The sequence below is a fragment of the Corapipo altera genome, unplaced genomic scaffold (assembly GCF_003945725.1).
Source record: "Corapipo altera isolate COAL_440 unplaced genomic scaffold, ASM394572v1 326, whole genome shotgun sequence".
In the NCBI taxonomy this organism is placed as follows: domain Eukaryota; kingdom Metazoa; phylum Chordata; class Aves; order Passeriformes; family Pipridae; genus Corapipo; species Corapipo altera.
In genome coordinates this window covers 456,992-478,794 of record NW_020884945.1, presented here as the reverse complement: position 1 = coordinate 478,794, position 21,803 = coordinate 456,992, and the positions used below count along the sequence as shown (strand labels likewise).

Below are 21,803 nucleotides of genomic sequence, written 5' to 3'. Positions count from 1 at the left end.
GCACCAATACCATACAGCCTCTGACTGAGAGGAAACACATCATCTTGTTTTCCAAAACAAGGGCAAAGGCTGGGCTGGGGCTGGAGAGGTGACACCCAGCTTGGAAAGCCACAAGGAACTTTCTCTGGCAGCTTCCTGCACATTCCAGAGTGCACTGAGCAGCCTTCCGGAGCCGTGACACCGTGCTCCCAGGGCCAGCGTCCTCCCAGCCAGTGGGACAGACTGATGGCAGCCCAAAACTCCTGTTCTGAGGCACCATGTCAGCACTTTCCCCAGCAGCAAGTGCTGGTAGGGAAAACCAGGAATAACACTTTCTCACAAGCCACGGAACATCAGCGAGATCCCTCCTTGGTCCTCAAATCCCATTCCTGTCAGGCAAATTTGTGGCGGTGTGGAAAAACAATCAGGGTATGGCAGCGATTTGCACGAAAAATGACCTGGAGACGTGACTCAGTGTTGTTACAGAGGGTTTACAAACCATGTTAATTATCAGCCAGCGCTGCCTTGCCCATGCGATCCCAGATGTACGGACCTGGGAGCTGCGAGATGGATGAGACCCTCCAATGCTCCCTGTGCTTCAACAGGCCAGGGTTGGTGGCACCAAATGCAGGGCAGAGCAGCTCAGGGATGGACTCCCAGCACGGGAGGTCTCCATAGCTCTGATCGCAGCCCTTGGTGGATTCTTTGCTGCTGTTTCCTCCATGAATTCCCAGTCTTTTAAACCACTGAGAACCTTTTCCTTACAGAATCACAGAATGGTTTGGGCTTGGAGAAACCTTAAAGATCATCTCGTTCCACCCCCTGCCATGGGCAGGGACACCTCTCACTAGCCCAGGTTGCTCCAATCCCCGTCCAACCTGGCCTTGGACACTTGCAGGGATGGGGCAGCCGCAGCTTCTCTGGGCAGCCTGGGATTCCTTCCCGAAGGGAACTGCAGCCCCTGCAGCACGTGGTGACTTACTGATGAAGTTGGCCTGGCCGGTGAAGATGGTGTACTGGAGCTCGTAGGAGCTGACGCTGAACTCGTCCTCCGAGATCCAGTGCACGGTGATGGTGTCGTGCGAGGCCGTGCAGAGCTCCTCGCGGATCGACGGCGGGTTCGGTGCTGCGAGGGGGGGCACAGACCACAGACTTCAGTCAGTTTGGGCTTTCCTTCTTTAAAAACCCAGGGCTTTTCTGCTCCCATAAGGACAGAGGTGGGCTCGCGGCGGGAGCAGAGTCTCTGGACACCCAGAAATCCCTCATTTTATCTGTCACTGTGTTTCAAACTAAATTAAATTTTTTATTTTAACGAAGCATCCAGGGGGCAGAGCACAGGGGTTTTGCTGCTGCTCCATCAGGTCTGACACCCCCACTTTAAAACAGGCTGAGAACCCACTTCCAAATCCACCTATTTCCCAGGACTGGCTGTGGAATAAGTAGTTTATCCCATAACTGATCCGGACACATGTCTGTGTTAGTCTTTCAGTGAAAGCTGATCTGCTTTGTGATAATAAAATCGGATTTGGGTGACTGAGGATGTCCTTGCCTCCCTGGAGCTTTCATCCCCTCAGTGCTCCAGCACAGGCCAGTCCAGCAGCTGTTGGTGCTCTCAGACCCCTGAGGGCAGTGTTCAGTCTGTGCTGCAGCACTGTGGGGCCCAGAAAGGTCCTGCCCAACAGGGTTCATAATTTAGGACCAAGAGACCCTCAAAGAGGGCAGGAAAAGGGAAATGTTAAAGCGCAGAGTGCATTAGAAGCATAATAATTGGTTAATTCACTGTTCCCTCCCTGTAATCCTTATGGATCCTTATGTAATCCTTATCCCTCTCGCATCCTTATGGGCATCAGACTCCTCACCAGGTCACAGAGACCATAATTTTTGAGCTTTCTGGACTTTTCTATGGATCCTGCAGGAGCAGCAGAGTGAAATGGGAGGATGGGGACATGTCACTGTCTTGGGGACAGCACGGCCCCTGCTCTGCCACAGCTGACCCAGTGCTTTTTACAGGTTAAGTCTTAAAATGCGCCTGCCAGCCCCTGGTGGGGAGTAGGGGAAGGCACTAAGGAGAAGATGTGGGGCACAGGGGCAGGGGCTGAGGGGAAGACGTGGGGTTGCGGGGAGGACACGGGGTGCAGCGGAGGGGAATGTGCCCGTGCACTCACCCGTTAGATAATCCAGCCCCTCCAGCAGCTTCTTCTCTCTGGAAAAATCTAAAGCAAAGTTTTCAAAGGCATCATTAAAATTGATATCTGGTATCAGAACTTGCGAGGATGCAGTTGCCATGGCGACCCTGGAAGGAAAGAAGGGACCATCAGTACGCGCCAGGGTGCACATGTTTCCCAAAGCCTGGCCGTGGCGGGGGGGGCAGAGGGGTGCAGGCAGCCTCAATGTGATGTTCCTGCTGTCAGGAAACCAGCTTGCACCTACAAACCACTGCCCAGGGGAGCAGCCTAGCCTGGGAGAGTAGGGGGGCTTCATCCTTGGGGATCCCAGCTTTGACTGGCCCCCGGGTGTCCTGTGGATTGGCATTCCCACCACTTTCCCACCCCCGTATTCCACAGTGTTGTTCCACAGTGTTGTTAGGACCAGCCATGCAACACCTGCCCTGTGAGGGATGGGAACCTGACCTTGGGATTTATTTGAGGGCAGCATGGTGGGAGGCTCCAGGGGGGACTGGGAATCTCTGGGGACAAAGTCATCTCTGGGCAGGAACCTGCGACCAGGGGACAACTGCAGCATCAGAGTCCTGAGCCCAGCTCACCTCTCAGCCACGTTCCTGGCGGTCTGCAGGAACCGTGCGTGGTCGTTCTCCTTCAGGATGTGCTCGGCCTGGTTGATGAGGACCGTGGAGCGCTCAAGGCACTGCCGGCAGTTGGCAACCTGCTGAGCCAGCTTCCGCAGCTTCATCACCTGCCAGAGGAGCAGAGGGAGCTCAGCAGCTTGAAAAGCACGGAGGGAGCCCCATCCTGAGCCAGGGCCTGCTCACGGGGAGCGAGAAGCGTTGAAATGGCACAGGAATGTCCCAGTGGCTCTGGGGAGCCGTCTTTCCAGCTTTTTAAACTCTCCCATGTTTTTGGCTGGGGCTCCTGGGAAAGCTGCGACCCCTTCTGACCTGGAAATTGCTGCTCAGGTGTTGGAAGCAAGGGGGGACCCTGCCCAGCCCCACCACAGACAGCACAGGGAGGGTACAGAGGTATCTGCAATGCTGCACACCTTTCCATCCCCAGCCTCTTTTCACTGGCACAGATGCTTATTCCAGTTCCCAGGTAACTCTGGAAGCCAAACCCAGTACGGCCAGTACCAGCGTCCCCACACCCATCTCCCACTGGTGCAGTGCTGGGTTGGCAGCTCCTCAGCGCTGCCTCTGCGGAGAGTTTGGGCACTAATCCATGCCACTCACCTCTGCCCAGGTGTCAACTGTAGGAAAACAACAGTTTGGAGCTTCCAGCTCCTCCCAAGCATGGCTTGAACTGGACAGCACAGCCTGGAGCCATCAGGGAAGAGAGTGGGAAGTGCAAGCAGACAGACAGATGGACCGGCAGACGGCACCGTTACATAAAATATGTTCCCTGGAGTGCTTGGGGTAGAAGCAGGATTTCAAAGCTCCCACTGATGCCAGGGTGTCCCAGAGTCGTGCTGGTGGCTCTCCTGTGTACGCCTGCAGCGGAACCTGCTCCCAATCTACACCTGGGAAACATCTGTATTTGGGGCTTGGCTGTGGGCATTGCGGTGGGACCCCAATGCACACCCAAACTCAGTGAGAACAACAAAGGGCTCAGGAGGCTCCCAAGGGCACCACCCAGAGCTACAGCCCAGCCCTCCAGCCTCTCCCTGTTGCATGTGTGAGCCCAAGGGTTGCTGTGGCTGGAGAAGGGGCCCTACAGAGGTAGGGCAACACTTTTCTGGGACAAACATCCTTGTTCCGACTCCTAAAGATAAGCACAACACAGCATAGCAGGAGTGAGGTGGAGAAGTGGGTATGGCCTGTAGGGGAGATCAAGACCACCAAAGCCTCTGACCCATTTCCAGAAAGGTCTGGAAAAATGGACTGCACATGAGAAGTGACTTGCACAGAAAGGGAGGAACTTCTCCCCAGGGGGGGAAAACTTATCTATAAAAAGGCCCCCACATGAAGCCCAGGCAGTGCACCCTGACCCTGGACACCCTGTTGTTGGAACTAGGACTGGTGATCTCTCTTCCTCTCTCTCCGTCTTTAATCCATCTCCCTCTCTCTCTTCCTGTTCACCCTACCCCTTTATCCAAAACCCAGTGCTTATACTGGGAGACGAGGAACTAATCTATATAAATTTCCATGCCAAGTAAATTACTTGTAATTTACTAACAAAACTCTGTAAGCTTTTGCTGACCCTCTGACTTCTGCCAGTCCTTTCGACCATGAGCATCTATGAATCTTGAGTGCTGCCTTTCCCTTCAGGGTGGGACATCACACAAAGAAACCACTGCAAAACACCTGGAACCGCTGGCTGAAGGCTCCAAACACCCCTACAAAGAAAAGGGTGAGAAGCAGCTCCCCCCTCAGCTGTGCTGCAGTGCAGACTGTGCAGCCTCTGCTTTCTTTGCAGCGCTGGGATCCGGTCCTTCAGTATTAATTCCACATTATTCTGTTAGGACCGTGGTAGTTAAAAGCCCCGAGGAAGCTGTCTAGAGTGATCCAAGCCTCTGCACCAACTTGTCACGCTAACCCACACACCGTTCCTCCTCCAGCCACATCCAGCACATGCCTTGTCCTTGGCGGAGGAGCTCTGGGGCAGCAGCAGTGAGGGACGCCCAGATTTTGGACAGCAAGAAGATGAATCTGAGTGCACTGATGGCTACCCAAAGCAAATCCTTCATGGCTGCGGCCCCTCTGCCTGTGGCTGGACCAGGGACACATGAACCACCCCCCCTCACCTTTGTCTCCTTGATCTTGACAGCGATGACCTGCTTGCGCTGGCGGATGATCTCCATCAGCTCATCACACTCCTCCATCAGCTTGGCCTCGTGCATGGCTGTGTTCACCTGGCCAGGAACAGCAACACATGAGTGTTAGGAGGGACACACAACATACAGGTGTTGGGGGACACACGCAATATACAGGTGTTGGGGGGAGCACACACAGTCCTATAGATGTTGGAGGACAACACAACATACAGGTGTTGGGGGGACACAACATACAGGTGTTGAGGGGGGGACACAAAATACAGGTGTTGGGGGGACACAACATACAGGTGTTGGGGGGACACAACATACAGGTGTTGGGGTGACACACAACATACAGGTGCTGGAGCGATACACAACATACAGGTGTTGGGGGGGACACACAACACATCCTCATGGCTGTGTTCACCATGGTGCACACACAGAGTGTGGGGGGGTGCAGGCAAAGCTTCCAGTCCTCTGCCTCCAGGAAGACCAGTATCCCTGGGGTGGTGGACAGGACAGGACAAGACAGGATGGGGGAGCACACTTTATGGAAGGGGAATTGAGCCCTATCAATTAAAGCACGCTAGAGGATGGAAATCAGTTTTCCTTATTTCTTACTCCCAAATCCCTGTGAAACACAGAGCAGTCCAAAGGCAGCCCTGAGTGCACCACATTTTTGCTACAGGATCTTTTTTTAAACCTGGCCAGCAGATTATGCAACGCTGGAGTGGGAGACAGCTGATGGTCTGCAAAGAGAGTTCCACGGAGGAAAAACAGCGTAAAATTTTCCCAATCTGCTGCACGTAGCAGGAGGGGGGGGAATCAGCTCCAGGGCTTGGAGCCTGCAGCGAGCTGCTGTGGCAGTGCTGCTGTGCAGCCCGGTCGTGGAGAGCTGGCAGCACCCAGGTCCCTCGAGGCCATGTGCCCATGGAGATGGCTGTCACCCCAGATTCCCAGGAGCACAAACTCTTGACTTTCACTCTCATTCAGGTGCTGGTTCACATGAAGGTAAGGGAAGATGAAGCAAGCCTGTGCACGGCAAAGGGAGGGAAGGAGATGTTGGGCCAAAGGATAGGAGGGGAGGCTGGAGCACCTCAGGTTGGCCCTAGGTCCATCCCCCTAACCAGCTGCTGACCAACAGTGGTCCCAGGGCTCAGGCCTGGAGCACTCCCCTTCCAGGATGGCTACAGGACAACATAAATCTGTACCCATCCATAGCAAAAATGTGAAAAGCTGCCCAGGGCAAGAAATCTGCCCTCAGGCATGCTCATGCTCTGGGAGGCTGAAGGCAGGTGAAGTCGCAGAGGCCACACAGTCCCTTTCCCTGTTGCCTTCTGCCCAAAAAGGAGCATTTTTAAGGCTGGAGTCTTTCCAAAGGGCCAGCAGAGCATGGTGGGTGTACTGCAGAACAGCACTGCTCTGCTGGCAAATCCCTGGCTCAAGCACATCTGGACACTGGCCAAACCACTCTGTAGGGATGAATCAGTTCCCAGGTAAATGCTGGACTTGGGATGAAGACTTGGCAAGCGCTATGGGTATAGGAGCACTGGGCATGGGGGAGGCTTTTAGGTGTAAGAAAGGAGAGAAAAAATACTTCATTCTTCTCAGTCCTGAGGGGGAATGTGCTAGGGACAACACAGCCCTGGAATAAACTCAGCCCTGGGAAGAGCTCATCCTGCAGCTCATGGGGATGAGGAATAGCATCTCAGCCCACAGTATGACTCAGGCACAGGCAAACCTCCTCCTTCGTGCCTTGGCAGCTCAGGGATGGAGCAGAGAACCCCATCCCACCTCCAAAACCCTCGAGAGTTTTTTGGCTGTGTAGCAGCCGTGCTCTGGAGACACCCCGAGCTCACACTGAGGTCAGCCCTGCGGCTGCCGTGGCACAGAGGCCACCGCCCCATGGTGCACATGCAGTATCTCCTGCTGCCCCCCACAATGGGGATATCATGGTGGTACCATCTCTATTTTACAAACTCAGTTTCTCCATGAAATTGTTACCTGCCCTCCTTGGTCCACATTTCCATCACTGCCACGGGACTTGCCCTTTCACCCTCTCTCAGCACAGCGCCCCAGGCACCAGGGTCACTTCGACAGGCAGCACGGGCTCAGTGGCCTGGGGACACTTGCAGTGCCCTTGTGAACCCCTGTCCCTCGAGGTGTTGGTGGCACCATTCCCTGGCCGTACCATGGGACTTACACTGAATGTGGCCGATGGGCAGAGTATGTCGGGATCGCGTGTGCCACGTCTACAAATAGCTCGAAAGCTAAATTCCCTGGAATCAGACTGACAGGGAAAACAGGGAGGCAGAGATATTTTCTGCTTCACACTTTACTGTGCTCTCTGTGAAGGTGCCTCCAAGGGCCCGGCTGTGCATTCAGCATGGCTGAGAAATGCTGTTTGAACTGTTATTTTAAGCAGAGCGTCTGACAAAGCTGAAAACTCCCAAACTCTGCCGAAAATGACAGCTTAGAGGTCTGAGACTCCCTGGATCAGACAGAAACACCAAATGGATTTCAATTTATCATAAGTCAGGTCATTAAGATATTGGAGCTGGATTCAAAGGAGGAGGTTTGGAAGGACATCCAGCCACATCCTTGCTCCATCCCTAGTGGGTTCTCAGAGCTAAAGTGTGGGCCATTAGAGCAGCAAGGGCTGGTGACTGTCACCAGAGTTCTGCAAGGATGTCCTGGTTCCTTCTCTCCCTGCCAGCCAGCCATTTGCTGTCTGTTTTCCCAGACTCACTCCAAGCCCTCTGAGCCCTGGGGAAGAGGGAGCCCAGGAGAGACAGCTCCGACAAAGCCATTCCTACTGCAGAGTGATGCATGGGCAGAGAGAAACAGGACAATGTGAGTGACACAGAGCATCAGTGCGGAAGGCCAGCAGTGCTGCAGAGCCAAGTGGGACTTTTCTGCTCCTTATTTTGGCTGGAAGTTCAGAGCATCTCAGCCCCCTCCTCCTCCTCCTCCTTGCACACTGTGACAGTGGCTGCCAGCTGCTGGCGGCACACTCGGCCTTGCTGGCACTCACAGAAAGGGCTTCTACTCTCATTTCCTCTTGCCAGATCATCAGGACATTATTGAGGGAGCAAAGAACAAAGCGCTGCCGCTGCCTGTAGGAACCACGGGGGTTTGGAAGCACCTTCCCAGCGCCAGAGCTCCAGCTGCTCCGAGATGCAGGTGGTGAAGGGCAAGCTGCAGCTCCATGGACAAATCCATTCCAGGTGCTTCGCTGAGGGCAAGCAGTTCCAACCAGCACATGCAGCATCCCTCATCCTGCTGCAGCATGCCCACATCCATCCACATCCTTGCATCCTGCCGCAGCATCCCCACGTTCCACCAAAGCATCCTTGCATCCTGTCATAGCATCCCACTGCAGCATCCCTGCATACTGCCACAGCATCCCTGCACACCACTGCATCTTGCTGCAGAATCCCTGCATCCCACCACAGCATTCCAACATGCTGCTGCAGCATCCCCACATCCCGCCAGAGCATCCCACTGGCTGCTGGGCCCACGGGGTGGCTAAGGGGAGGTGTGGGGAAGGCCGGGGTGCCCAAGGATGAAGCAAACAGCTGTTGTGTTCACTCAGGCACTGGCAAATTCCCCTGAATCCACAGCAGCAATCCCGGCAGCAGCCTAGGATTTTATCCTATGGGAAGGTGGTGGTTCAAGGAACAGCTGCATGCTCGGTGTCACCCAGTTGATGAGCCCTGCTGGCAGGATTAGTGTCACCCAGGCTATTGATGAGCCCTGTTTCCATGCTCGGTGTCACCCAGTTCATGAGCCCTGTTACAGGCTCGGTGTCACCCAGCTGAGCCTGGTTTCCATGCTCAGTTTCACCCAGGCTTCCGCCAAAAACACCTGCTGCCCCCAGTACAGAGAAGCTGGCAGGTCCTCCTGCGTGGAGCCAGCCCAGCAGCCCATGTCTCTTCCCAGTGGCTCCCAGTCATGCCATGCTCCTTCAGACCCTACAGACCCTGGGAACGATCCTTGCATCTTCAATTGTTTGGGACTAAACTCCCTCAATCAATTCAGCTCCCCTGAGACCTCAGCAATGCTTCCCCCCACACTCTGTTCCCAGGGTAGTCCCTAGGAAAGGACTCTGGGGTGATCCATGTATCCCCTCCCTAGAGCAGGGAGATGCCCTGGGCACCTCCCCCAGCCCCCCATTGGCCCTCACCCACCTCCACTTGCTGGCAGATCTGTATCAGCTTGGCCATCTGGTTTTCCAGTTCGCTGTTGCGTTTAACCAGGTTGGTGAGATTCGTCTCCAGGGTTTGCTGCAGGTCCAGAAATGGGAGAAAGAGGAAAAACATAGAGATCAGCAAAGCTGGAGTGTCCCCAGTCCCCTGCCAGCAACCAAGACCCTCCATCACCCACCACTGCCCGAGGGAGCAACACTGGAATAACTTTGGGAAAAGGCTCTGGGGTTCCTCGGCAGCTCCTGCCCTCTCCGGTGGTTTGGGCCATGGGGGAGTCACTGAACTTAGCTCTGTGGTGTCACCAGCTTGTGGGGACAGTGTGGGATGTCTGCTCTTTGGAGAGAAAATTTTGGCTTATTTCATCATCAGTTTTGTCCTGCACAGGGTGAGGGAGACGAACAAGAGCCTGATGAGCCACAGGAGAGAGACATCTCATCTACCAACCACCTCAGCCAGAGCAGTGTGGGCACAGGCCAGGAGAGTCAAGCTGCCCAGCACTGTCCTCTCAGTCCCCAGCCATGCTGCCCTTTGCTTGCTGGAGCAGATCTCAACCAGCAGATCATGGTCAGCAGATCTCAGCCAGTGTATCTTGGCCAGTGGATCACAACCAGTGAATCTCAGCCAGTGGACCATGGTAAGCAGATCTTGGCCAGCAGACCCCCACCAGTGGATCTCATCCAGTGGATCTGGGCCAGCAGATTACGGGCAGTGGATCACGGCCAGCAGATCTCTGCCAGCAGATCACAACCCCAGCAGCACAGGGATCCCCGGGGCCTGCTCTGGAGCCCACAGGCTGCAATACTCCGGGAGCAGAAGGGGATCCAGTGGAGCGTGGAGAAAGAGCCCATTTAAGGGGACATTGACATCCATGGCCATGTGGGGGATGCACAGTTTGTGGGTGTCAATTCCAGGGACACGGCATTGCCGGTTCCACGTGCTCTGCTAACAGGAATGTTTTATAACAGAGTGCTCGCTACCTGTTGCAGTGCTTGTTGGGAAATGATATCCTATTAATATTTTAAACTCCGGGGCTGGAAGAAGATCCCTGAGGTGGTTCATTCATCCTCGGGTAGGAACTGCAGTCCAAGGCTTTGATCCAACTCCAGCAGACCCATAAACACGGCCCCCCTCCGCACACATGGGTAATTGGGGGCTACTGAGCCAGGAGAACTTGAATCACAGGCACAGAGCACAGGCAGAGCACTCATTCCTGAAAAACCACTGGCTCCTAAAATACTCCAAGCTCGTTTGCAACCCTGCAAATTGCCAGGCAAGGGCGGGTGAGGCAGAACACAGGAACAGGCTGGAGAAATGGAATAAAACTCAAGGAGCCTTCGTTATGCAGGAAGGATTCGTAGAGCAGGGCTGTATGGATAATGGAAAAACCAGCTGCTCCCACCCTCCCCTCCTCACAGCCCAATATCATAACATCATTTCACTACAGCACTGAACATTTCACTTGCTAATTACTTCCCTTGTCACCACTTTGGCTGCGCTGAGGTCCCAGCTTTGAACTTGCACCAACCTGCTTTAATGTTCCAGGGTGTGATGGAAGGGGGGGGGCTGAGGGTACAGCTTTGAAGCACACAAGCCCAAACCCCATTTGCAGCTTCCCGAGTTTTCTAGGGGATGGCATCACTCCTCCCATCCACAAACACACACAAATCCTGCGCCTAAGCACCGATCCCTTCATCACACGTCTGCTGTGGTGATGCTGAGGCAGTCAGTGGTGCTTTACTGGTGTCAGCAATGGTTGCACAGCCCCTTGTGCTGCTCCTCCAGCTCCTCACTGCTCCCACAGCCCTCCCTTGCTGCTCCCCCAGCCCCTCACTGCTCCCCCACAGCCCCTTGCTGCTCCCCAGCCCTTCTCCACACCCACAGACCCTCACTGCCAACCCCTCTATATTCTAGGAAAACACAGATGGAATGTTTCCATCTGTTCGATGTGCTGAAACAAATAAAATGGGCTCGAAGCCTGGATCACACCAGCTGGTTATTTTGTAGGTGTATATAAATTACAGCAATTACAGGGGTTGGGCTTTAATTGCTTTATAAAACACTCGTCATTTCCCCAAACCTCCACCTTCTGGTGATTTCTCCACAACTGGGGAGAGAAGTGAGAAAAATTGACAAAAAGGGGAGCACCACCATGCCTTTGAGCAGGAGTCACTGTTGCTCCATGGGGCCAAGGGGCCAAGTCACCCAGGGACGGTGGGACCAGAGAGGGGATTGCCCAGACACAGGCACTGTGGGACAGACACCCATCCCGAGTGACAAAGATCTGCAGGATCAAACCCTCCTGGAGAGCTCCAACAGAGCAGCTCAGCAGCTGCACTCCTTTACCTGCCAGTGACCAGATGCACAGTAAATCCATTCACACCCAGCCAGAGGAGTGGAATCACACAGCACGGACCTGCAAGCACCAACACCCATATTTGTTCAGCAATGGGCATGATGGGCAACAACTCCGTTTTCCTTTTTCTCCAAATACCCAACAAGCACTTGGACTGTTTGAAGAAGCACTTCTCTGTTTGAAGAAGGCATTAAGGCTGGGGGCTCAAGACAGCTTCAGGAACTATAAAAACATGGTGTTCTCCTGGTCCCTGTGCTTCGTCAAACATGATCTTGCCTGCACCTGGCCAGAGCTGCATTCCATGGCTGGTCACCAGCCCATCCACCAGTCTGGAAACCCATCCACCAGCACTGGGAAACACTATCAGCCTTGTGGCTTTAACCATCTGGGAGACAGAGCAGAGCAGGCTCTGAGCCCCAGGCAGGGGGGCAGGGACAGGGTCCCTATATGTCACACAGACCCATTGTATGAGGGTGTCTGAGTGCCCAGGGGTTCAGGCCATGGGAGTTTCAGGTCTCCTCCACCAGCAGGAATCCCTGGGTGCAGGACAGGGGTACCTGGAGCTCCATGGAGCTAGGGAAGCCCTATGGATGGGAGTTGAGGGGCTGTGGGTGGCTGATGGCCAGTGCTGCTGTCCCTCAGCAGTGCTCTGAGGGGTGAGGGGCTCAGCCTGACATGGCAGCATGGAGGGTTTCCTTTGGCTCCACCTTATGACAGACAGATTTCCACATGTATCTTCACGGAAAGACAGCCAAAACTGGAGAGTGTTACTTCCAAGGCTTTTCTCATTGCCCCTATTCATCTATAATCACTTCCAATAATGGAGACAGATCCTTGCCCTGATCCCCCTGCACACCATAAACACAAATCACATGTGCATCCACAAACCCACGAGCAGGCACACTTGCACCAAGTCAAACCCCCTCCAGAATGCCCTCCACGTGCCAAAGTGGCAGGAAAACTGGTCCTCAGATGCCACCACCATTCACCAGTCTCACCTGGATGGGGCAGGGGACGGGCACCTGCAGTGGCTGGCTGGGATTGCTGCCAGGCTGAGGATGCACAGTTAGGCCCTTCAGGCTGAGGATGTGCTGCCAGGTCCTGGCACAGGGCAGGATTGCTGCTGGGTGTCCTCTGACCCATTTGGAGCAGCGCAAGGAAGCCAAATGTCACCAGGACATTGCCCAGGGCATCTGGAGTCTGCCACAGAGCTCCTAAGGGAGCTGCTCTTATTTCAAAACCACAAAGTTGTTGGTTGCATCCTGTAGCTGCAATGACACTGGAGCCCTGGGAACCTCCACCCATGTCCCTGTTCCTGGCCAAAATGCTGTTTTGCCCTAAACTCCCGCCCCAGGCACTTGTTGGCTCTGTGGGGATGAGGGCACCGATGTGGTTCATTTCAGAAATGTTGGGGTGGCTTTCCTGGGAAGCAGCAGCGGGACAGGGTGAGATGCAGGTAGCTCCCACCAGGGTCAGTCCAGCCCCATCTGCTCCGAAGGGATTTTGGAGCAGGACAGTGATGGTGGGGTTGGTACAGCATCATCCCCTCCACTGACAGCTGCCTCCATGCTAACAAATCACAGAATCCTAGAATGGTTTGGGTTTGAAGGGACCTTAAAGCTCCTCTCATCCAACCCCTGCCATGGGCAGGGACACCTTCCACTAGACCACGTTGCTCCAAGCCCCATCCAGCCTGGCCTGGGACACTTCCAGGGAAATCCTGGGTGCTGGCGGCAACGCACAGCCCTGACCAGGCTCCTCTCCATGGTGGCACCACACAGATGAGGTTCTTCTCAGAGACCCCCCAGCAGGTCCAGAGCCTGGCAATGCTCCTGTGCCAGCAGATGCTCCCACTCCCACATCCTCTTCCCACAGGCTGGACAGAGGGCTGAACGTGGCACTACCCATGACCAACCCTGGCAGTGGCACATCCCTCTGAAGTGATTCAAACTGAAAGAGGGGAAATTTAGGTTGGATATATGGAAGAAATTCTTGGCTGTGAGCTTGGGGAGGCCCTGGTACAGGTTGCCCAGAGAAGCTGTGGCTGCCCTATCCCTGAAAGCATTCAAGGTCAGGCTGGACAGGGCTTGGACCAACCTGGGCTAGTGGAAGGTGTCCCTGCCCATGGCAGGGGGTTGGAACAACATGAGCTTTAAGGTTCCTTCCAACACAAACCATTCTGTGATTCCACAATTCTATGTTTAGAATCAATTCCCAGCACCAAGAAAAAAAAAATCTTCAGGGAAAAATATGCAAAGCCAGTCAGCTGCCGGGCTTTGCTAAGGAGAATGTCCCCAGACAATGGGACAAGTGACAGAGAGACAGGACTGAGCTGCCATGTGTGACAGTAATGCATTTTAAGTCGCTTTGGAGCCAAATAGGCTGAGTAAGAGCTGAAATCTCTGCCAGTGTTCGGGGCTGCTATCACCCCACTGGCAGAGCTGACCTAGAAACCGAGCAGCTCACAGTGGCACAGGACTGGTGGTGACTCTGATGGTGCTGAAGAGTCCAGAGCCAGAGCCTGAGCCAAGCAAAGGGGTGCTGGCAGTGACCCCTCGGCATGGAGGGGATGGGGAGTGAGGGGATGCACTCGATCAACACACAAGGATGTACCTGAGGGTGCAGTGACATCCCCCCATGTCTCCCACTCAGAGCAATTGAGAGCTGCTCCAAATCTGTTCATTAGGTTTAATCCCTGATGATGTGTCAGGTTTAAATCCTGACTGGTTCTTTCTATGCTCACCTTTGCTTGGGAAACAGATCTGGAGGGAAGTTCCCCAGGGGGAGTGGGGCTGGGGATGTAGGTGACATGGGGACGGGTGTGCCACAGCCAGGACTCCCTGCCACAGCCAGCATGAGCCCTGTGCTGGGAGTCACCTGTCCTACCCTGGCAAACAGTGCTACAGTAATGTTCCCAGTGCTCAGCCTGGGGTCCTGGGCATCCCCAGCCTGTCCCCTTCACCCCACGCACAGCAAGCACAGGGTTATCTCAGCCTGGCAAGACCTGGGGTTGGATCCCGCTCTCAGTGCGGCAAATCCACCGTTTCAGCGGCCATGCTTCAATTTGTAACGAGATGAAAGAAAAGAAGGAACTGTTAGGAACCCGGAGGAGCAGCTGGGCTGGGCTGAGCAGGGATGGGGGCAGAGGCAGGTGGGTGGGATCCGTGCTCCTCCAAGCAGCATTCCAGGGCGGACTGCATCAGCACTTACTGTGTCTAGTGTCTCCTTGGGAATTTAAATTGAGGAGAGAAAAATAAAAGCAGAAAACCCCGAGTAAACAGGGTGAGCTGACTGTGTGATTTGCAGCCCTTGCATGTGCCGCTGCCTAATCAGCACATCCTGGATTTGTGTCTTGTCGGCTCTTCTGGAGCATCTTCTCTTGGGCTGAGCTGACCAGCACTGCCTGAACCCTCCCGGTTTTGGGGAGCAAACCCCTTGCCTATCCCACCACATGGGCTAAGAGCACACCCGGGTCTGTCATGCAGCCCCCTTGTGCCAGCTGGGTGTCACTCATACCCCCACTCCCCTGGGACACCACGTTCCCAGCAGCTCCAGCACTAATTACTGGATGATCCCCAAACCAGCCTAATGAGCAGAGGAAACTGGGCAGAAATCTGCTGAGCCTGTACCAGAGCAGGTGTGTCCCTGAGGTGGGCTGCAGGGACCTGGGGATAGTGACCCTGAAGTGTCACTGCTGCAGACACTGCTCCTGCTTCCCAGCCTGCTGCCCCCATCCCCTGCCCTGCAGTGGAGGGGGAGTCAAAGGCAGACCCCAGTGTGGTCCACATGTCCCAGGTCCCACCTCGTACCTTCGCCATGAGCCATCACATGCTCTGGGTGCCTCATTGACACAAGCCATTGACTGGATGTGACGTGAGGGGACCCCAGTGCATGTACACACAAACAGTCACGCAAGCCACAGGGCAACTGCAGAGCACCAGCAGCAAATTGCTTTGTTAGGGCAGGAGATCTGATGCCAGAGTCACAGAGTTAATGATGAAGATGTGATGGCAGGAACCAGTCCTTCCCTTGGATACACCAAGGGACCAGAGGAAGCAAGAGAAGTGGCCAGGGCCTCTTCCCAAGCTCTGCCCAGGTGTTCTGCTGCCCTGTCCCTAGTCCATGGCACTAATGGCACCTCAGTGGTGCGGGGCTGCTGGGTCAGGGAGTGGGAAAGCTACCCTCACAGCAATGAGAACAGTTTGTTTATCCTCCTCAGGAAATTCCTCTCCTCCCGCCACTTGGACAGGCTCTGGATTTGGGCAGGATGGGAGGGAGTATGGGAACAGTACTGGCACCTCTCGCAAGGAGAGTTACACAGAGGTGGTTCATCACCACTGAGGCACCACCATGCAGCAGCTCTGCCAGGGTCCCGCTCCTCCCGTTGCTGGTGACAGTTCTTGTCCACTAATGAGGACAGCACGAGGGTCCAGCTGCACAGACACGTCTGTCTGAAGCTCAGCACATTCCTGGAGCTCAGCCCTCTGGACAGGGCACAGGGCCAGGGCTCTACACTGTCACACTGCCGCCAGGTCCAGGACCATCCCCAGCATCACTGATCCCTCTGGAAAGGGCACATGGCCAAAGCTCCGCACAGCCATGCTGCTACCAGGTCTGGGATCGTTCCCAGCACCCCCCCATCCCTGTGGCACAACCTCACACACCACAGAGACACAATCGGAGCACATTCTCAACCACAGGGGAGACCTCAGCTTCCCCTGACACAAACACAGAGCTCCTGCCTTCCTCAGGTACATCTTAACTAGAGAAGCGACAGGGACAGAAATGGCTGCAGGTAAAACTCACTGCCTGCCGATGGGAGCAACCCAGGGTCCCACTCACCTCCTCCTGATGCCTCACTTTTCAGCCTCTGGTCCGCAGGAATGTGACCAAATGCTCCTGCTCCTACAGACAACCTGAGGATCGGGGTGGGGAGCGCTGCTAATTCTCCTGTAAATCAAAGCTGTCCTGCACAGTTCCAAGGGGGAAAAAAAATCACATGAACTAGTTTAATGCTGTCATTTCTCCAAAGCCACTGATTAGTTGCAGACCCAGTCTGAGCATTGTTTTGGCAAGGTTTGTGTCTGGCTGCCTGATGCAGCTCCAGGGTGCACGTTCCCTGTTTGCTTCTGTCCCTGCACTACTTAACAGCAACAAGGGCTTTGCTTCCGAAAACATCCCTTCAGGCAAAACCCTGCAGGAGCCCAAACACCTGCAAGTCCTTGGCATGGGCCGTCCTCCTCACCGCAGGGAGAAGAGGAATGGCTGGCAGTGGTGGAGAACCTCTGCTGCTGGAGCTTGGCCACACAACTGTGTCTCCCACGGAACGAGCTGTTCCCTGGCAAGCCACGCTGGGCTGTTTTCCTGGATAAGATGAGAAAAAGGACAGGAACAAGGGAGTTGACACTCTCCCTGTTACAGGGTGACCAGAACCTTCTCCTACATCACCACAAGAGTGCGGGTCTGTCAGTAAGTCAGCACGAGGGAGGAGCCCGTCAAAGTACAGAACATTTCTGCAGCTTCTGGGCTTGTCCTGGGAGCTGGAGGGGAAAACCAGGAGCTGCCCAAAGGCAAGCTCAGCTTCCACACTTCACCAAATACACACCCAGCAGAGGCTGGTTCCCTTCATTCCTGTGAAAGGGCGCACCACAGCTGCATTTGGATGGTCTCTTTCCTGCATCCTTCACTGCCAACCAAGATATCTTGGCATAGATCCTGACATCCACCTCCAGGCCATGGAGAGACATAACACGTGGCAGCTCACCCTCTGGACCCCAACTCCTCTGGCTGTCAGAAGGCACACATGAGGCACATGGCTGTGGGAGCACCACAGCATCCCTTCCCAGCCCCACGGGTGGAATAAGTCCTGCCACGTGGCAGCGGGTCTCACAGGACATCCAACAGCCTGAGGAGGACATTTTTATGCCACCTGCTTCCACAGCCAGCTCTGCACTACCTGCTGCCTCAGTGGGTACAATGGGCAGAGGGTGCCAGCAGCATTCAGCTACCCAAGGCATCTGTTTGCATCTAGGCTGGACCCCCCCACACCGTTCCCCCAACACTCACCAGACCCAGTGAATCCCAGAATGGTTTGGGTTGGGAGGGACCTTAAAGCTCATCCAGCTCCACCCCTTGCCATGGGAGGGTCTACTAGACCAGGTTGCTCCAAGCCCCACCCACCCTGGCCTTGAACACTTCCAGGGATGGGGCAGCCACAGCTTCTCTGGGCATCAAAGTGGTTCACCGAGGCAGAATGCGCATGGCTGATTTAGGCCATTCAGTCATTACATCCTTTAATCTTCCCAAAGCAATTCTTCTCCTCTTGGATATTATCCTGGTTTTCTGTAACATCACAGCAGTGTTGAAAATTGTTTAAATATTTTATTAAATTCGTCCTGACTGTGACAAGCCAGTTTTCATTCCTGAAGTCATCTAAGCATGATCTGCTTGTCTGAGCTGTCCTAGTTAAACACTCTGAGATTTACTCCCCAGTTCAGGCCATGTGTTTTTCAGCTTAAAAGAATGTGATATTCAGACATCTTATTAAATGTGCTACATTTGGTATTAAAAATTCCTAAACTACGGTGAGGCCTGAGGTTATTTGCAGATTTTCTACTATTTTTATTTATTCCTTTAGAAAGACAGAGCGGAAGGAAAAGATTTCCACTGCTCCAAGCAATGCCTTTTCCAGGAATTTTCCTCTGGTGAGTAATTCCCAGTTCCTTCCAAACCAGGAGGTCTAGAGGGGTAATTTCCTGATGGGGTGAAAGGGCTGGGGAAAAACCTCCCCACCCTCCCACCTCTGAGCCCTCCATTGGATGGGTGATGGTGAGTGAAAGGAGTTGGTGCTGGAAGCAGCCCCAGAGCCTCCTGGCCACTCTGGTCCCCCCATGCTGGCCCTAAAAATCCCCAGGGCTCATCTTGAGAGAAACCCTGGAAGCAGCTCTGTTGTTCTCATGGGAGCCAAGCATCACTGGCATCCCTGCTTCCCTGAGAAATCCCTTCTGTTGGAAAAGTAAGCAATAATAATGATCCTGTTTTATTCTGCCACAGTGATGAAACCATAAAAACTGAGGACAGAGAACAAAAAAAAAAGAAAGAAGACAGTGCAAATGTCCACCTGCTTCTTCAGTCTCAGCCTTCCATCCTCTCGGGTTTCCGTCTCTCCTGTACTGCAAAAGGGACTCAGTCATTGCCCTTTTGGGTCATTGTGGCCTCTCTGACGACACCCAAAGCCCTCTCTGCATGGAAGGATTGCTCTGTGGAAGCTACAAGGGAACGAGCTCCTTCCACCTCTTGGGGATCCTGCTGCAGGTCCTGTATCAGAGCTGGAGGATCTGAGTGCTGGCAGCAGTGCAGATTCTTCCCCAAATCCTCAGTGTCCTAAAGACACCAGGTGAACGAATCCCCACTGCACACCCTGCCAGATCTGGGGGCTGCAAGACCCTCGTGGGTAGATGGCTCACACGGTCCCACGCCCAGAGAGCTCCCCCAGCAACCCCCACAGGAAAGAGGCCCAGCTGAGCCCCGGGGCAAGGTCAGGCAGGAGTCACCCACAGCCCTAGGAAGGCAGAGATTCCAAAGGATGAGCACAACTCACAGCCTCAAATGCGGAGCAACAATCTCAGACACGGGGAAGGATTAGAAACAGAACAGACTAAGCACCTGGAGGAGCTGTGGGAAGGCAGAGGGATAACCAGAGGACAAAACAACAACAACACAGCTCGAGGAGAGATCAGACCATGAGGAAACATCCTGAGAGCTCCCCTGTTTCACAGCTGAGGATGGACCATCAGGCATGAGGCAGCACCACGGCTTTGAAGCCTAAGTGAACAAAATCCTTTCAAAGTATAAAAGATAGATAATGCTTCATTCCATAAATATGTATACCCTTGTGAAAGAGCTGACTAGTGGAAGGAAGATGCCTCTTTTGAAGGAGTCCTATGAATACACAGTAGGTAAAGAACACCATAAAAGTTATCCTCCAAAGAGGGAAAGGGAAAAGGAAGGGGAAGGGAAGGAGATGACACCAACTCCAGTAAGCACAAGTCTCCAGGGCTCACTAATGACACTGCAATCATGTTTAACTGCTCTTGCTGCAGGTAACTGTCTGGCTGTGAAGAGCCCTTTGGAATACTCCTATAGGTGTGTGAGAATCTCAGACAGAGATGGGATTTCCAGGGTAAAAAGTCTGACACATACTGATCTGAGGCCCATGAGTATGTCAGAATAGCAGAAGAATCAGTGTCACCAACAATTACTAAAGGCAGAAGAGGACAAACTAAAAGAGCATCAACAAACACTTCTTCCATTAGAGTTTCCCAAGCCTTTACTCCTCACCCTCTCAGGCTGCCCAAGTGATTCAAAACTAGGAGAGCTCCATTAGGCAAAACCTCATGATGTGTGACGCGTCCCCAGGAGCCACAGGACCATCCTGTGAGCATCAGGAACACCTGACTCAGGGCATGGCTTGGATTCCACAGGATCCAACAGCCTTTCTGAGCAGCAATACCACCTCAGGAGCACAAACACCCATCTGAGGCTGCTAATCTAGGATGTGTCACGTCATTTACGCAAATTCCTGTTTGCACTTATTAAACAACCAAGTGTCTGTGGCAGAAACGAAGAGATGGAATTCAAAGGAAACACACTGAACAAGGAGTTTAGTGCTAGGGAGAAACTCATGGAAGATTCATACATTCCCAAGGAACATCTGGTTCCATTCAACATCGAAAAAGCCGCTTTGTGATTTTCACCAGATAACAGGTTTATCAAAGATTCACTATTCACTTCATTCGATTCCTATCTCACCTCCCAAACCAAATTAGCAAAATTCAAGCAAAAAGTAAGGAAGAATCCCAGGGAAGGTACCTGTTCCCCCCCTCCTTGCTGCCTGGGCTGTACATCAGGATTGAGATCCGGTTGCTCCCAAACTGAATGGGAAACACAAAAAGTGGCTGCAAAGCAGAATTCATGCCTGAACACCAGGGAGAAATGGTTTGAATTACAAACACAAAATTAGCTAGAGAGTGAAGCTTAAGCTCCTGCATTTCAAATTATGGCAGGAAATGCATGGAATTCTGCAGAGATCAGTCAGACCTGGCACCAGAGGTCAGGAACAAGTGATGGGGTGATACCAAGCCAAGGGGAGCCTGACTCATGCTGTGAGCAGGACACAACATTCAATTTTACTGAGCCAAAGCACTGTAGATAAAATATATAATATAGAATATAGAATATATATCTAAAATATTAATTGTCAATAAATGCATAAATTGTATCTGCAAATGGCTCGGCCTCCAGCCCACTTGTTTGTCCCAGCCCGGGGATTTATTTGGTGTCTGATGCTCCTCAGTGCTTCTACTGCTTCTATCACCACCTCACTGCTACCTGCCACAGCACTGGCACCCACCTCCTGTCTCCATGGATTATTTCTGCCAGTTCCTCCATCTGGGAGCTGCAAACAGGCAGAGCTTGAAATCAGACAATCTGTGCTGGAAGGGCTCAGAGCTGGAGGCAGACGAGGAGTGAGGACTGAGGAGGAGGAGGAAGAAGAGATGGCACTGGGTGACAATGACCAAGGATGGGGAGAGATTGGCCTACGGGAAGAGCTCAGTGAAAAACCCAAAGGGAAGGAAACCTCCCTGCCTGCACCCATCTCCAGGACTGTGACACCCATCTTGGGCTGTGACACCCATCTTTGGGGCTGCAATAACCATCTCCAGGTCTGTGATACCCATCCCACCTCTGTGGTGCATCAGAATCACCTGCCCAAGGGAGCCCCCTCTGAGCTCCCTCCCGGCAGGGCACAGGGCAGGTGAGTCATTGCCAACACTCCTGAAATATTCACTCCCACTGCCCCCCCCCTTTTCCATCCCCTTCCCCCCCCCCCCCCCCCCCCCATCAGGGACTCGTGCTGCAGAGGGGGCACCAAGCTGCCTGCCAACGACTGATAAGGGAATACAGAGCCCACACTCCGGTGCCTTCCCTCTCCCGGCGTACCCTGAAAACTCAGCTTCCAGCTCCGAGGATCAAACAAGCAGATCAAACACTCCAGCAGCTGGGTTTTAATTCCCTGTTGATCCAACTCCTGTGCACACTCAGGAGCCTTTTTTATTCCTTCCCCCATCTCTGCAGAAGCAGCTGGAGGAGCTGGAGCCACGGGACAGTGCACTGAGGCAGGAACAGCAGGTGGGAGAATGTCAGGAATCACAGACATCTCTTTACCTGTTCCATATTGAAGGATTTCTCTCAGTTTAAAACTTTTTCCAGGAGCTGGATGGGAGGGCAGCATGGATGGGCTGGCCCCAGGGTACAGGGTACATGGGAGTAAGCAGGGA

General features: G+C 53.7%; 1 protein-coding gene across 2 annotated transcripts in view; it reads right to left on the bottom strand.

Annotated features, from left to right (window-relative positions):
- LOC113956177 (probable E3 ubiquitin-protein ligase MID2) overlaps nucleotides 1-21,803 on the bottom strand; it is a 75,998-nt gene that overhangs the window by 12,209 nt on the left and 41,986 nt on the right. For both annotated transcript variants that reach the window (XM_027662423.1, XM_027662424.1), the window contains exons 3-7: nucleotides 9,093-9,188; nucleotides 4,894-5,001; nucleotides 2,744-2,892; nucleotides 2,145-2,272; nucleotides 962-1,105 (exon numbers count right to left, since the gene is read on the bottom strand). In XM_027662423.1, coding sequence (XP_027518224.1) covers nucleotides 962-1,105; nucleotides 2,145-2,272; nucleotides 2,744-2,892; nucleotides 4,894-5,001; nucleotides 9,093-9,188 — 625 coding nt within the window. The remainder of the gene's footprint in view (nucleotides 1-961; nucleotides 1,106-2,144; nucleotides 2,273-2,743; nucleotides 2,893-4,893; nucleotides 5,002-9,092; nucleotides 9,189-21,803) is intronic.